At 38.9% G+C, this 14,190-nt stretch overlaps 1 protein-coding gene across 1 annotated transcript in view; it reads left to right on the top strand.

Annotated features, from left to right (window-relative positions):
- Positions 1 to 3,755: 3,755 nt before the first annotated feature.
- The window catches only part of LOC124721846 (early endosome antigen 1-like), a 206,412-nt gene continuing 195,977 nt past the window's right edge, over positions 3,756 to 14,190 (top strand). The window contains exon 1 of the mRNA XM_047246977.1: positions 3,756 to 4,004. Coding sequence (XP_047102933.1) covers positions 3,963 to 4,004 — 42 coding nt within the window. The 5' untranslated portion in view covers positions 3,756 to 3,962. The remainder of the gene's footprint in view (positions 4,005 to 14,190) is intronic.

Here is a 14,190-nt window from a genome sequence, read left to right on the forward strand (position 1 = left end):
CCTGGAGCCACTCCGCAGTAATTCTGGACGTGTGGGGTGTCACATTATCCTGCTGGAATTGCCTAAGTCTCTCGAAATTCACAATGGGAAAGAATGGATGCAGGTGATCAGACAGGATGCTTATGTATGTGTCACCTGTCAGAGTATATCTAGACATATCGGGAAGCCGGCCGAAGTGGCCGTTCGGTTCTAGCTGCTGCAGTTTGGAACCGCGAGACCGCTATGGTCGCAGGTTCGAATCCTGCCTCGGGCATGGATGTGTGTGATGTCCTTAGGTTAGTTAGGTTTAACTAGTTCTACGTTCTAGGGGACTAATAACCTCAGAAGTTGAATCCCATAGTGCTCAGAGCCATTTGAAACATTTTGAACATATTGGGAGTCCCATATCACTCAAACTGCTCACGCCCCACACTATAACAAAGCCTCTACTGACTTGAAAAGTCCCCAGCTGACATGCAGGGTCCATGGATTCATGAGGTTGTCTCCACACCCGTACATGTCCATCTACTCGACACAATTTGAAACGAGACTCGTCCAACCAGGCAACATGTTTCCAGACATCAACAGTCCAATATTGGTGTTGATGGACCCAGGTGAGGCGTAAAGCTTTGTGTCGTTCTGTCATCAAGGGTATACAAATGGGCCAAAAACCCATATTGATTATGTTTCGTTGAATGGTTGGCACACCGACACTTGTTGATGGTCCAGCATTGAAATCTGCAGCAATTTGCAGAAGGGTTGCACTTCTGTCACATAGAACGATTGTCTTCAGTCCTCATTGGTGTTGTTCTTGCAGGATCTTTTTCCAGCCCCAGCGATGTTGGAGATTTGATGTTTTACCGGATTCCTGATATTCACAGTACACTCATGAAATGGTAATACCAGAATATCCTCACTTCATCACTACCTCAGAGATGCTGTATTCCATCGCTCATGTGCTGACTTTAACACCATGTTCAGACTCACTTAAATCGTTATAACCTGCCACTGTACCAGCAGTAATCGATCAAACAACTGCTCCAGACACTAGCTGTCTTACATAGGCATTGCTGACAGCAGTGCTGTATTCTGCCTGTTTACATATCTGTATTTGAATATGTAAACCTATACCAGTTTCTTTTGCGCTTCAGTGTATATGCCCTGCCTGAACTTCAACAGTTATTCAATATGCAGATGTGCTACTTAAGGCTTGTACATTGTGATACAGTAATGATAAGGCATTCGTATATTCTATGTCCGCACAAGACTTACCATAGAAATTTTCTGGAAATTTTTACAATAGCACAACGTTTAGAGATATTGTTTGTCTTTTCTTGCTCAAAAAGTGGCATCTTACTATTGTTTCTATTGTGTCCGCCTCAGTAGTGTAGTGTTACTGCCTACCGCATAGGGGGCCTGGGTTCGATTCCTGGTAGGGGACTTTGTGTTGTGTGTCCTTCATCATCATTTTTATCATCATTGACTCGCAAGCTGCCGATGTGGCGTCACCTAAAAAGGACTCGCAATACAGTGGCTGAACTCCCTCAAATGGGGCCTCCTGGCCAACAATGCCATATGATCATCATCTAATAATTATGTTGATCACTACATACTGTTGTGTCTGTCTCTGTTTAAATTGCCATATTTTTTATGAAGTACATGTAAGTAACATGTTTAACCCAAAATCTTTCTCATAGTACCATGTATTGCTATAGGGATAAATGGAACATAGAACTAATTGATTAATTTATAATCCATCATTCAATGAGATCTCTATTCACAGTAACCACTATGACAGATACCACCAACAGGAATGGCATTTGTCGATTTTTCAGGATTATTTCATAATTTAGTTATGTATTGGTTACCTAAATTGTCATATAACTGAGTAATATTCAATTTCATGTGTCTAAAGTGTGCAAAAATGAACTCATACTTCTACAAACCAAATAAGTTTCATCTATTTTGTTAAATATTTAGCCTGAAATTTGTGAAATAATTTCTCCCAGATTTTTCATGACTGACCCACATTCTGATTTCTCAGTTTTTACATGACTTTTCTGATATGAAAGAGTGCTCTAAAGACTAAGATGTATGTTCAAAGGAAATATTTTGTACCAGAATATTAAAAATTAGGTTCATTCGCCAAAACACAGAAATCAAATCAAAAAATGGAAAGAAACTTACCTTCAAAACGAAAAACCAACAATTTTAAAAATTATTTATATCAAAAAAAGTATCACATTCAAAATAGAACAATTATTACAAAATCCATGGTAATTATTTTCAGTCAGTATTAACATCCCACTGAAACAACACGATTCAATTCTGGTATACTGAAGAAAGTTAACAATACAAGTGGTGTTTCATTTTTGATTATATTCTTCCATTCATATTCCGAGGAACCTGCTTTCACAGTCCCTTTCAAGATTATCCTACACTTCTCAATACAGGTCCTTTCATATCATCAGCAGGCAATTTCTGTACCATGTATCTAACATACATTAATTTACCTCATTTCAATGCCTCCTTCTATTATGATGTTTTATAAATGAAGTTTTCAATTTATACGTAACTGAGTATTTCAGTCAGATTATTATATCCCATTTCCATTTCTTCAAGTTCAGTTGAATCATCACTATAATTCCAGACTACTGCTTTCATAGGATGTCCATTGTTATTGTTTTGTTTGGCTTTCCTTTGTTAGAATCTTTCCTAAATAGTCCATTCACGGCCTTGCCATGATTCTTAACTACTTCAAAATAGCTACATTTCCTCTGTAGCTCTATTAAGTAGATATGTGCTACACTTCATGGAATCTGAAATCCAATTTTGCTTCACATTTTCCCAAATGTTTTCTAGTAACTTCTTTAGAAGAGAACAGAACTCGTCTTTACGATTTACGTATATTCCAGGACAGATGTCATCCAATTATAAATGCGAAATTACCTCTTCCACTTCTTTCTCACGTATTGATTTATTAGTGAAACATTACGTTTCTATATTAAAACACAAGCTGACTGTTGCTACCTCTAGTGGAAACTTCCAAAAATTTAAATAGTTTCTCCAAAAAAAAAAAAAAGGTAACTCTTTCATCCGAGAGCTGGTTTGAACATCACAGTGCACAGTGCTTTACTGCACATGGTCCTATTGGAAGTGATATACTGTTCCAACTATAAAATGTTCAACATATGTTCTAGAACTTATGGAACAGCGTGAAAATCAGAGTTCCTCTCAGTTTTTCCCCGAAAAAATTATATTTAAAATCACGCACAGAAAAGCAAAGTTATCAGTATGACCAATCTCACCTAAGTTAATGGTAGTTTTTTGTTGAAAACCACTCCAAGACATAGAGTGACAGATAACAATAATTTTATATTAGTTTAGAAAGGATGTCCATGGATTAGAGTGGATTCCAGCTTGTTCCACATGAAAAGAAAAAAAAATGACGGAAGTCGTATAAAACTGCCGGTTTGTAGACATTGTTAGATAAATTTCATCATTCCAAAATAAAATACAAGTGTACGTTTACAAAAAGAAATTAACGCAAGCTGGGAGGAATATATGGATATACACGTCCTATATTCTGTAAGATATGGAACTAAAACTGATACTACTCTCAGTGGTATATTTATCAGAAGTACACAGAGATAAACAGTAAATCTGATCGAATTCTGGAATCTGTTGAACAAAAGTTGCGCCGAGGGCAGTAGAGAGAGACGTCTTTGGAGGACAGTTGGAGCACATAAAACGTCAAAAAAATTTGGATTGTGTAACCATGTTTTTATCGTTGTTGTAATTAGTACGCAACAATATGAATAGTAACATCTTTGACAATTATATATCTGAGCTAATGATCACTGGTTTGAGCGCTCATTTCTGATGTTTGTAAAAGACTCTGATCGGAGTGTACTGTCACTTGTTTGCAATTGTAGTGTTTGAAATTGATTGGTGTGTTAGATGTGTACAGATTGTGAAAAACAATGTTTGATATAAAGAACATAGTTAACAGGATAAGAGACAGGGTAAGTTAAGCTTCAGGTTTTATACTGGTGTGCCGTTTTACAATTTTACACTGTGTTGACATGATAAGAGAATAGGCCTATTTAATACCTTGAATCGATGCTTAGCACAGAACTGTTTTATTGTACATAAATCGAAGCCATAATGCTGCACATATCAGTCGACACTGTAACTATCTATTACAAACACGATGAAAACCGTACCGCAGGTAGGCCTTGCCTGAAAGGCTGGGTGTTACTTCTGACCTTTGCGAATAAAATTGTTTTTCTGGGGCAACCTCTTTAAAGACAACATCTGTATTTTACACAGCCTTTACGAAAAATAAATTAAAATGTAGGTAACAATGATGTTGGCCTATGTTTGTCGCCTGCATCCATCCCCTCAACTCTTGTAGACGCATCACTATTGTATACTCACGTCCATATGCAAAAAGGCTTGCCTGAAACGGTGTGTTACCCAAGGGCATTGCTGATATAGTGTACCTCACTCTGCAGTTTGCTACATGTCTGCTTGTTTCCTCTGGTGAATATGAACTAGGACAGCATATGATTTCATTTCTAGTTCTGTATTCTCAGGGATGTTCATAATGTGCATTTCCATGACAAATTTTCTCCATCCCATAGGAGCACCTTAGTCCTAGCTCCAGCGTGTGTGTTATATGTTTTGCTAGTTTGATTATGCTGTAACTTAATGTATGATCACTGTTGTGATTAAGTTAACAATGACGCACACTGTTCTGTCTGTGAGGCACCTGCGACTACAGCACATTTTTCTGGTATTGTCTATAATCTTGTGTCTCACTTGCCCCGGCTGTTCAGTACTTTGAAAATGCATGTACAATAATCCTGCTATTTAAAAGCCATAAAAATTAGAAGTTCTGAACCTAACACCTGTTGGCATCGAAAAATCTTTAGACCCCAGGCTGGAAATATCTAGCAGTAGAATTACCTTTTTCCTTATGATCTTGTGAATTGTCCTTCTGCAGATAGTGATGCAAAGATTTGACTAATCATCAAGAGAAACTATGTTTGAATCATATTGGGCCATCCTTATTTAAGGTGTGCTTCAGTGATTTTAGATATTGCACAGATAGTTACTTCAAGGATGCAAAGCATGCTCATTTCCTACTGACACTGCCATACTGTGTATCAGAATGATGCATAATTGTCGCTGATGAAATTTTATCACTCATGAAATCTCCACACATTCAGTGATTTGAGTCGCGTAGCTACATGGTATCCGTTAGATCACTTGCATAGTTACGAGGAGTTTGTCACCCCTGCTTAATCAGTAGATGGGGCCCACAATTGCAGATTACATGTAGAGAGAAACGGACATCCTTTCATTTTGTTTATTCATTCATACACAATTTACATTGTATGATTGTTGTCCAGTGTGTGTGCAATGCTTACATTTTCATAAAATATGAAGGCAGTATTTCTTTATACATGCCCAATATTTATGTAGTGTGCAGTTCAAGAATTTACACTATATGCAGAAATATACTGCATGCAAAGGAAAAGTCATGCATGTCACTGCAATACATCCTATACACACCTATTATATATGTCACTGGAAATTTGTTTTTACATTTGTTTTGTTTATATGCTTGGTGGCAGTTTTTTGTATAAAAAACCTCACTTAATTTATGTTGTCTCTCTGTCTTATTTCAAGCCTTTTGTTGCAAATATGCTAATTGTCTGGTTCCTGTATTGTGTTCACAGAAGTCTCTGTTGAATGGTGCTGTACTGTTTGTCATTAAAATGAGAATTATCTCATAGATGTAGAAACTAGGCACAATTAATATGTTGAGTTCTTTAAATAGGCCTATAGTTTTATAAGATTCCCAAACTGTTTTTTTTTTCTGCACCTTTTGAAGCCTTGAAATTCTTTTAGAATGTACATCTGTTGCTTTTCACTATATTGGCATACAGAACAAAATATGTGGTAAGATGTGTCTACAGTACATTTAAAGTAAGCATCCTGTATTCACAGTATATGACATTTTCTCTGTCAAAAATATGTTTGGACTTACTTCTTGAGTAGATCTTGTCAATGTGCTTCTCGTATTCAGTAATTCATCCCTCTCTATTCCCAAGAACCTATTACAATCAACTTCTAGGTCTTAACCCCAATTCGTAAGAATAAAATTATGCGTATTGTCAATTCTGTATGCTTGAATTTTTTTCTGTATATTGTTTTCTTTTCATTTATGAATAGATTATATTTCCTGAAATATATTTCTACATTTGCATGCCCTCAGTGGTTCGCCTTTCCGTATCCTTTAACAAGTCACTTCACGTTAGTAGGGATTTATACTCATCGTACAGAGTTAATGGATAAATAGGGTTATTTAATACTAGTCATCAGCTTGGACAAGTGATATAGGAATCATACAACAAACATTGTAAACAACATAAACCTTTTGACAGTGCTAATAGCTGAACACTGAGAAGAAGTAGAGGTTCGTTGCAGTAAGAAATAGAATGCATTTTTATGCACAAATATTGGTTTTATTTATCTGATAATTCAAAGCTTCCTTAGCTTTAATGCTTATAATATGTTATCTTAACACATAATTAATTAATTAATCTATCAGTCATATTTCATAGGGCCTTGTGAACCAAAGTGAGCTGGTCATGGCACAAGTCGGTGCATAGTTTGCAGAATGCTAATTAGAAAATTGACAAAGAAAGAACTAATAAAACAAAACATTGTGAGAGTGTATACAAATAACACAATTCAGAGAGAAGTTCTTAACTACTGCGAGGATCTTCTGTACAGAATATAGAAGTGGTGTGCCAGAAGGAAACTTTTAATCTTGGATTTGAATACCTGTGGTTTATTGCTCAGTTTTTTCCATTCTGCTGGAAGCTTAATGAAAGTGAAACCTGCTCAATAAAGCACACCTTTCTGCGCAATGTTTAAGGAAGTGTTAGCAAAGTGTTTATTATTTTTCTATCTAGTGTTCACTGAGTGAGTGTTGCATTACTTTCTGTATGAGTCAATATTGTCAACAACAAATTCCATGACAGAATATGTGTACAGGGGTTGCAGTGTTAGAATTTCACAAAAGGTGAACAATGGTGTTCATGAAGTTTATGAACTGACATTGCAGATCAGTTTGACCTCTCATTTCTGGGCTAAGAATATTCGTGGTAAATGCACAGAGTTGCCTCAGAATATAAAACAATACAAGATAATAGAGTGAAAGTAAGCAAAATAAACAAGTCTCTGTGTTCCAGTGTCGGAGACAGTCGAGACCATTCTTATAGTGAAGAAGAAGGTTCTGTACAAGCTCTTCAACATGATACTACCAAGAAAGTCTTCCCTCCAACATCTGTCCAAAGAATTTAAAATGTTCAACTTTACTGACTGACAAACTTCAGAAAATAGAATTTCACTTTTACAAGAGTTCATTGTAAGCAACTGTATGCATTGTGTTTTGCTACAGTTAAGTGTTAATTTGTTCGCTTAAAGTCACACGCTGATGTTGCTGACTACCCTATTAGCTACATCATTTACATTACATTCCATGTCTTTCACATTAACACCTGTCATTTGCAAAGTGAACAGTTTTTGTGTTGTATTTAGTGGCAAATTGTTGACATACATGTTGGTTAAAACATGTAATGATGTTGCAGAATAGGTTATGTTGAAAAATAAATATTAAGAAAAAAAAATAGATTTCATGTGCCATTTCCGAGTTAATTGGCATTAAATGTAGCCAATCAGACAGTTGTGCACACACATTCAAGTGGTGTGCCTGATACAATTACTGTTAATTGTTTGCATAGTGTAGATTATAACGTACTAGAGTGCTCAGCCTTTGACTTACGTTCGATCCTTAATACCATCCCATGTCCAAGTTTTGTATACTCTCATGTTCAGTTTTAGGAAACCAAACGAGAGACATTTGGCAACACTGTCTCTGGCGAGCCGCTTGAATTAGCGCACCTAACAATCTGGTTAGCTAACTTCAATTCTAATTAACTTGGAAGCATCACAATGTATTGAATTTATCTCTTAACTATTATTTCTCAGCACAACAAACCCAGCAACACCCTTAAAAGCCTCTCATTCAGGAGGACGATGGTTGAAATTCACGTCCAGCCATATCCTGATTTAGGTTTTCAGTGATTTCCGTAAATCGCTTCAGGCAAATGCCGGGATGGTTCCTTTGAAATGGCATGGCTGACTCCCTTCCCCATCATTACCTAATCACATGGGACTGATAACCTCGATTATTTGGTCCCCTCCCCCTTATCAACCAACTGTTTATTGACACTGTAGGACAACGTCCTGCTTCCTACTTTCCAGATATGAAATTAACCATTGTTGAGCTTTTGACCCTAATCCCATAATGTTACAATTCATACAAATAGATTTTATGGACCTCACATTCTTACCTTTCTTCATTCATTGAATGTCGTTGCTCATTATTATTGATCTGGTACTGCTGTGATGTTTCAGTGGATATATAACACTTTCATTGATCTACAGTGTGTAGAATGTTGACTTCAGCAGTAAAAAATGAATTAGATGACATTTTTTTTGTTTTTAAATATGGCGAATAGGTACCTTTCCTCGTTGTTGTTCTTTCAGTGTGTAGGCTGAAGTCTACTTTCATGCAGATCTCCACCCTAGTCTATCCTGTGCAAGTCTCTTCATCTGTAAATAATTATTGTAACCTAGGTCTTACATCCATATGAAACTACTTTGTGTAGACGAATCCTTTTCTACAATTTTTAGCCCCCACACTTCACTCAGTTACCAAATTAATGTTTCATTGATGCTTCAGGATGTTTCCTACCAATGAATTCCTTCTTTTAGTTAAGTTATGTCAGAAATTTATTTTCTCCCCGATTTGATTCAGTACCATCTCATTAATTATTCAGTCTACCCATCTAGTCTTCGGCATTCTTGTTTAGCACCACGTTTTAAAAGCTTCTATTATCTTCTTGTCTCAGCTGCTTATTGTCAGTGTTCTACAACCATAAGATTGTGTTCTCCAGACAAATACCTTCAGAAAAGAATCCTAACACTTCAGTTTATGTTCAGCATTAACAAATTCCTCTTTTTTAAGAAATTATTTTCTTGTCTTTGTCAGTCTGTATTTTATATCCTATCTATTTTGGTCAGTGTCAGTTATTTTTCTGCGTAAATAAGAAAAGGCTTTTTAAGTTTCATGTCATTTACTACTTTTTGCTACTCAATTCCCAATATACTTTCTTCAACCTCACTTGCTCACTTCATTCATTTCTTCTGTATTCCAGTACACTTCTTTTTACTTTTGTTAGTATTATTCTTATACCTAACTTTTGAAGTCTGCATCTCTCTTCCAAGTCATTGGGTAACATCATACATTTCTCTGGAAAGCAAACTAATCAGATCTTCCTCTAGGCCATTTTCTGCCAGTCCTTTCAGCTTTCTCTGGGTAATTCAAGTTAGTATTTTGCAACCATGATGTGCTAAACTGATTATTAAGTAATACTGGAACCTGTTTTTTTGGAATTGTAGTTGTTATAGAATATTTACTGAATGATCTTTACAACTTCGATGATGTATATTTCAGAAATGGGGATAAGTAGGAAGGTGCACTTTGCGGCATAATGTTCACACACACCCAAAGTATTAGTAGCTTTTAACACACTTCAGTGTGTGTGCCATTTGTAGCACGTGGGATATCTGAGCAATATTCCAGTTCCTAGCATGGCCTCATTAACATGTACAATTGTTGCTCTAATTTGAGCTTGCAGTCCTGCTGGTCGTCCTTCAGGGTCTGGTGGACAGAATCCCTCACCAAGTCCCAAAGAGAAAAAAAAAATAATCTAGTTGGGTTGTGCCTGAAGACCTTGGGGTCTAGGAAATGAGTCCTCCTCTGCTGATCCAGTGGCCTGGAAATGTGTTTCCAAAGCTTTCTTGATGATCGAGGCACAGTGAGTAGGGGCACCATCCTGCTGCAGCATGGTGCGAGGTTTCAGTTATTCAACCCATGGAAATGCAAACTGTTCCAGCATGTCCAGATAAACAGTTTACTCCTCTGCAAAGAAAAACAGATCCACCACTCAATCATGAAACAGGTCACAGTGGTAAACGCCTAGAATAGGGCCAGGTATGATGGAAACAGAAGAAGTTGTGTCAGCTGTTTGTGTTAGGCAGCCAATGAGAGAGCAGCAGGCAGACGACGTGCTTCAAAGTAATACATTCCGAATAAAGGGTGAAAAATTGCTGTAAATATGGTAGCTCCTTGCTTGAGTCACTCCTATTTAAACTGTGAGCTAGTATCTGCAAACAAAGGACAGTGTTGCAAGCCATGATATATTCAAAAAACCAGTGGAATATTTCTCTGCTATGTGTTGCTATGCAGTCAATCTGCATGAGCACACTGAGTAAGTGGTTCAATGTTTTTTTAGTTAAATCATGGCAGAAGGAAGGTGGATCAACGTTTATTAATATATTGAATGAAAGACTCTGTTATTAATAACCATTGATTCACCTAAATTCTCCCATGATTTAATTATAAAACATTGAACCACTTGGTGTGCTCATCCAGATAGATTGTGAAGCCATTTCACCACCACATTAGATACGGTTTTGTGTCTCTGCAATCAATTCTTGAGACATGCAGTAATGGCTTATGTTGCTATGCAGAACTAAATCACTTGAATCAGTCCACTTTATAGTACTTGTAGCCATTATCACACACAACATTTCTCTTGAAACTCACTGATAACCCAAAAAACAGCAAACAAGACTGTGGTTTCAATGTTGTCACAAGAAGTACATTGCTTCACTTCACACCCTCTCATTGGTTACGTCAAAGAATCATCCCACTGGTTCTGCAAACTGACTTGTTGCCAACTTATGAGCAGTAGATAACCACCGTGACTACCGCTGGGCCACATATTGGCTTCAGCCAGCACGGATTTACCATTTCACACAATTTCCATGCTAAAGTGGAGGTTCTCAGACCCCCAGATTCTCATGTTGAGTTGGTTTGCCTTCCCAGTCACATGAAAGCCAGTTACATCCATGAACGTCACCTTTTTCAGATAGTCTGAAGCATTGTTGGTGATACTCCGATCCTCAGCTGCAAATGCTTTAAGTGCTCTGGTCATCAAGTTGAAGTGCTTGCAACAACTGCACCTTGTAGACATGAAACTTCCATCTCTTGTGTAGCATCCTGTGCAACGTGGTTGGTGGTAGCTGCAACTGTTGAGAGACTTGAGGGAATGATTTGGTTGTGCTCCGGACAAATGTCTGTTGCACCCATTCCACAGCTGCATCACTTGTGCTCAGATGCCTAGAACTTGTTTTCCTCATGACATTTCCATATTTCTTGGACCTCCCGTACCACTGTCTGATGGTTGGACACGATGGTGGTGTGCTTCTGTAATGTGTGCAGAAGTTCTGCTAGGCCTGGCAGATTTGGTCTCTATCGACCATTCCACTAAATAAATAAATACGAGATCAAAGCTGTTTTTGAACAGCTTGTATTTTTATTGGTATGAAGGTATCTCAGCTGTCTCGTATATCTTACATACTACACGGAATAGATGGTCACTTCTCCCAAAGATCTTAATAATTCTGAGAGAATGTTTACTACTCTAGGGACCTTGTTTCGCCTTATGTCTTTCAGTGCGCTCCCATCTCCTTTCCATCTGCTTTCTCTTCCATTTCTCAGTACTGTCTTCAAGTTTGTTTCCTGTGTATAGCCGTTCTATATATTCCTTCCACCTTTTAGCCTTGCCTTCTTTGCTCACTACTTGATGTTCTTACAGCTGCTTCTTCTTTCTCCAAGTGTTTCAATTTTCCCAGAAGTAAAACTTCAACCAGTCAAGATCGCTGTTGTACAGCATTTATTGTGATGACCAATTTCAGCTAACTACGTCACCATCATCAGATCTTCTGGAGTTCATCACAGATATACTGAAATGTACTGCAAGGTGATCTGATGATGGCAGTGTAGTTTGCTGAAACCAGTAATTACAATAAATGCTGTACTCTCACGATCACGTAATCCTCCAGTGGAATTGCGATGGTTTTTTCCACCACCTGGCTAAGCTTTACACCTGCTTTCTGCATTGTCCTACAGGAAACATGGTTCCCGGCAATGCGGACCCATGACTTCCATGGTTATAAGGGATATTATAGGAACCGTAGTGACTATAATAATGTCAGGTGGAGCTTATGTCTGGGTCCTGAACCCGGTATGTAGTGAACCTGTGCCCCTTTGAACCCCTCTTGAAGCTGTAGCTGTCAGGATTAGGATGGCGCAGGAAATAACTGTCTGCAATGTATGTCTTCCTCCAGATGATGCAGTAACCCTGAACATATTGGCTGCACTGATTGATCAATTCCCTAAACATTTCCTACTTTTGGGATATTTTAACGGACATAATCCCTTGTGGGGTGGCGCCATGCTTACTGGCCGAGGTAGGGAGGTCGAAAATTAACTGTCACAACTCAACCTTTGCCTCTTCAATACAGCTGGCCCCACACATTTCAGTCTGGCAAATGACACATATTTGGCCATTGATCTCTCTGTTTGCAGTCCTGGCCTTCTCCCACCTATCCACTGGTGAGCACATGATGACCTTTGTGGTAGTAACCACTTCCCCATCTTCTTGTCACTCCCCTGGCGCCATGCCCACAGATGCCAGCCCAGATGGGCTTGGAACAAGGCAGACTGAGAAACCTTCACCTCTGCTGTCACCGCTGAATCTCCCCCAGATGGTGCCATCAATGTTGTCATTGAGCAGGTCACTACAACAATCATTTGTGCAGCGGAAAACGTGATCCCTAATTATTTATGGTGCCCCTGGCGAAAGACGGTCCCTTGGGGGACGTCGGAAGTTGCTGAGACAATTACTGAGCGTCAGCAAGCTCTACAGTGACGTAAGTGGCACCCTTCCCTAGAGCACGTAATAGCCTTTAAGCAGCTCCATGCCTGTGTTTGACAGGTTATAAAATGACAGAAACTGGAATGTTGGGAGAGGTACGTGTCGACCATTGGGTGCCATACGTCACCTTTCTAAGACTGGAAGAAGATCGGACATCTTTTTGGGTACCAGACCCCAACAGGTGTCCCTGGCATTAACATCAATGGTGTGTTATCTACCGACTCACTTTACTGAGCACTATGCTCAAGCCTCTGCGTCAGAGCGTCTGGTGTACACTTAGGCCGCATCCTTTGGTAGCGCCCATCCAGGAGTCAGTCTATGCCCTGGAACGGTCCCATCATTCAATGGTGTTTGTGTGGACCCCAGGACATGTCGGAATCCCAGGTAACGAACTTACCATTAGGCTGGCCAAACAGGCTATGTGGAAACTGCTTCTGGAGATGGGCGTCTCTGAAACTCAGCTGCGTTCTGTCTTACGCTGCAGGGTTTTTGAACTTTGGGAGACAGAATGGCATAACAGTACGCAGAACAAACTGGGTGTCATTAAGGAGAATACAAATGTGTGGAAGTCTTCCATGGGGTCCTCTTGCAGGGAATCAGTTATCCTTTGCTTGCTAGACATTGGCCATACGTGGCTAACATATGGATACCTCCTCCGTCTTGAGGACCCACCTCGGTGTCGCTGTGGCTCACGAATGACAGTTGTCCACCTCTTGCTGGACTGCCCACTTTCAGCTACTGTACGGCGGACTTTTAATTTCCCCAGCACCCTACCTTCGGTGTTGGGCGACAATGCCTCAACAGCAGCTTTAGTTTTACGTTTTATTTGTGATGGTGGGTTTTATCATTTGATCTAAGTTTTAGCACATATCCTTTATCCCCATGTGTCCTCCACCCTAGTGCTTTTAGGGTGGAGGTTTTAATGTGTTTCAGAGTGGCTGGCTTCTCCTTTTTATTCTCATAGTCAGCCAGCCATGGTAATCAGCGCTCTTGTTTTGATGTCTTCTACATGTTTCTTGCGTGTCTATGTGGTTTTCATCTCTGATTTTGTCCATTTTAGTGTTTGTTGCCCTTCTGTCATTCTTGTGGTTTTCTCCTTTCTTCCAGCTGTGTTTTGTACGTCTTTATTATTTTACTCCCACCCTTGTGGAAGTATTTTAATCGGAATGAGGGACAAATGACCTAGCAGTTTGCTCCCTCTGCCCTTCTTTTAAACCAACCAACCAATTACATTTTATGAGCAGTGCTGTCCATGTCAAAAATTGTTTTAATATCTCCTGTG

Source organism: Schistocerca piceifrons, chromosome X, assembly GCF_021461385.2.
Source record: "Schistocerca piceifrons isolate TAMUIC-IGC-003096 chromosome X, iqSchPice1.1, whole genome shotgun sequence".
Taxonomy (NCBI): domain Eukaryota; kingdom Metazoa; phylum Arthropoda; class Insecta; order Orthoptera; family Acrididae; genus Schistocerca; species Schistocerca piceifrons.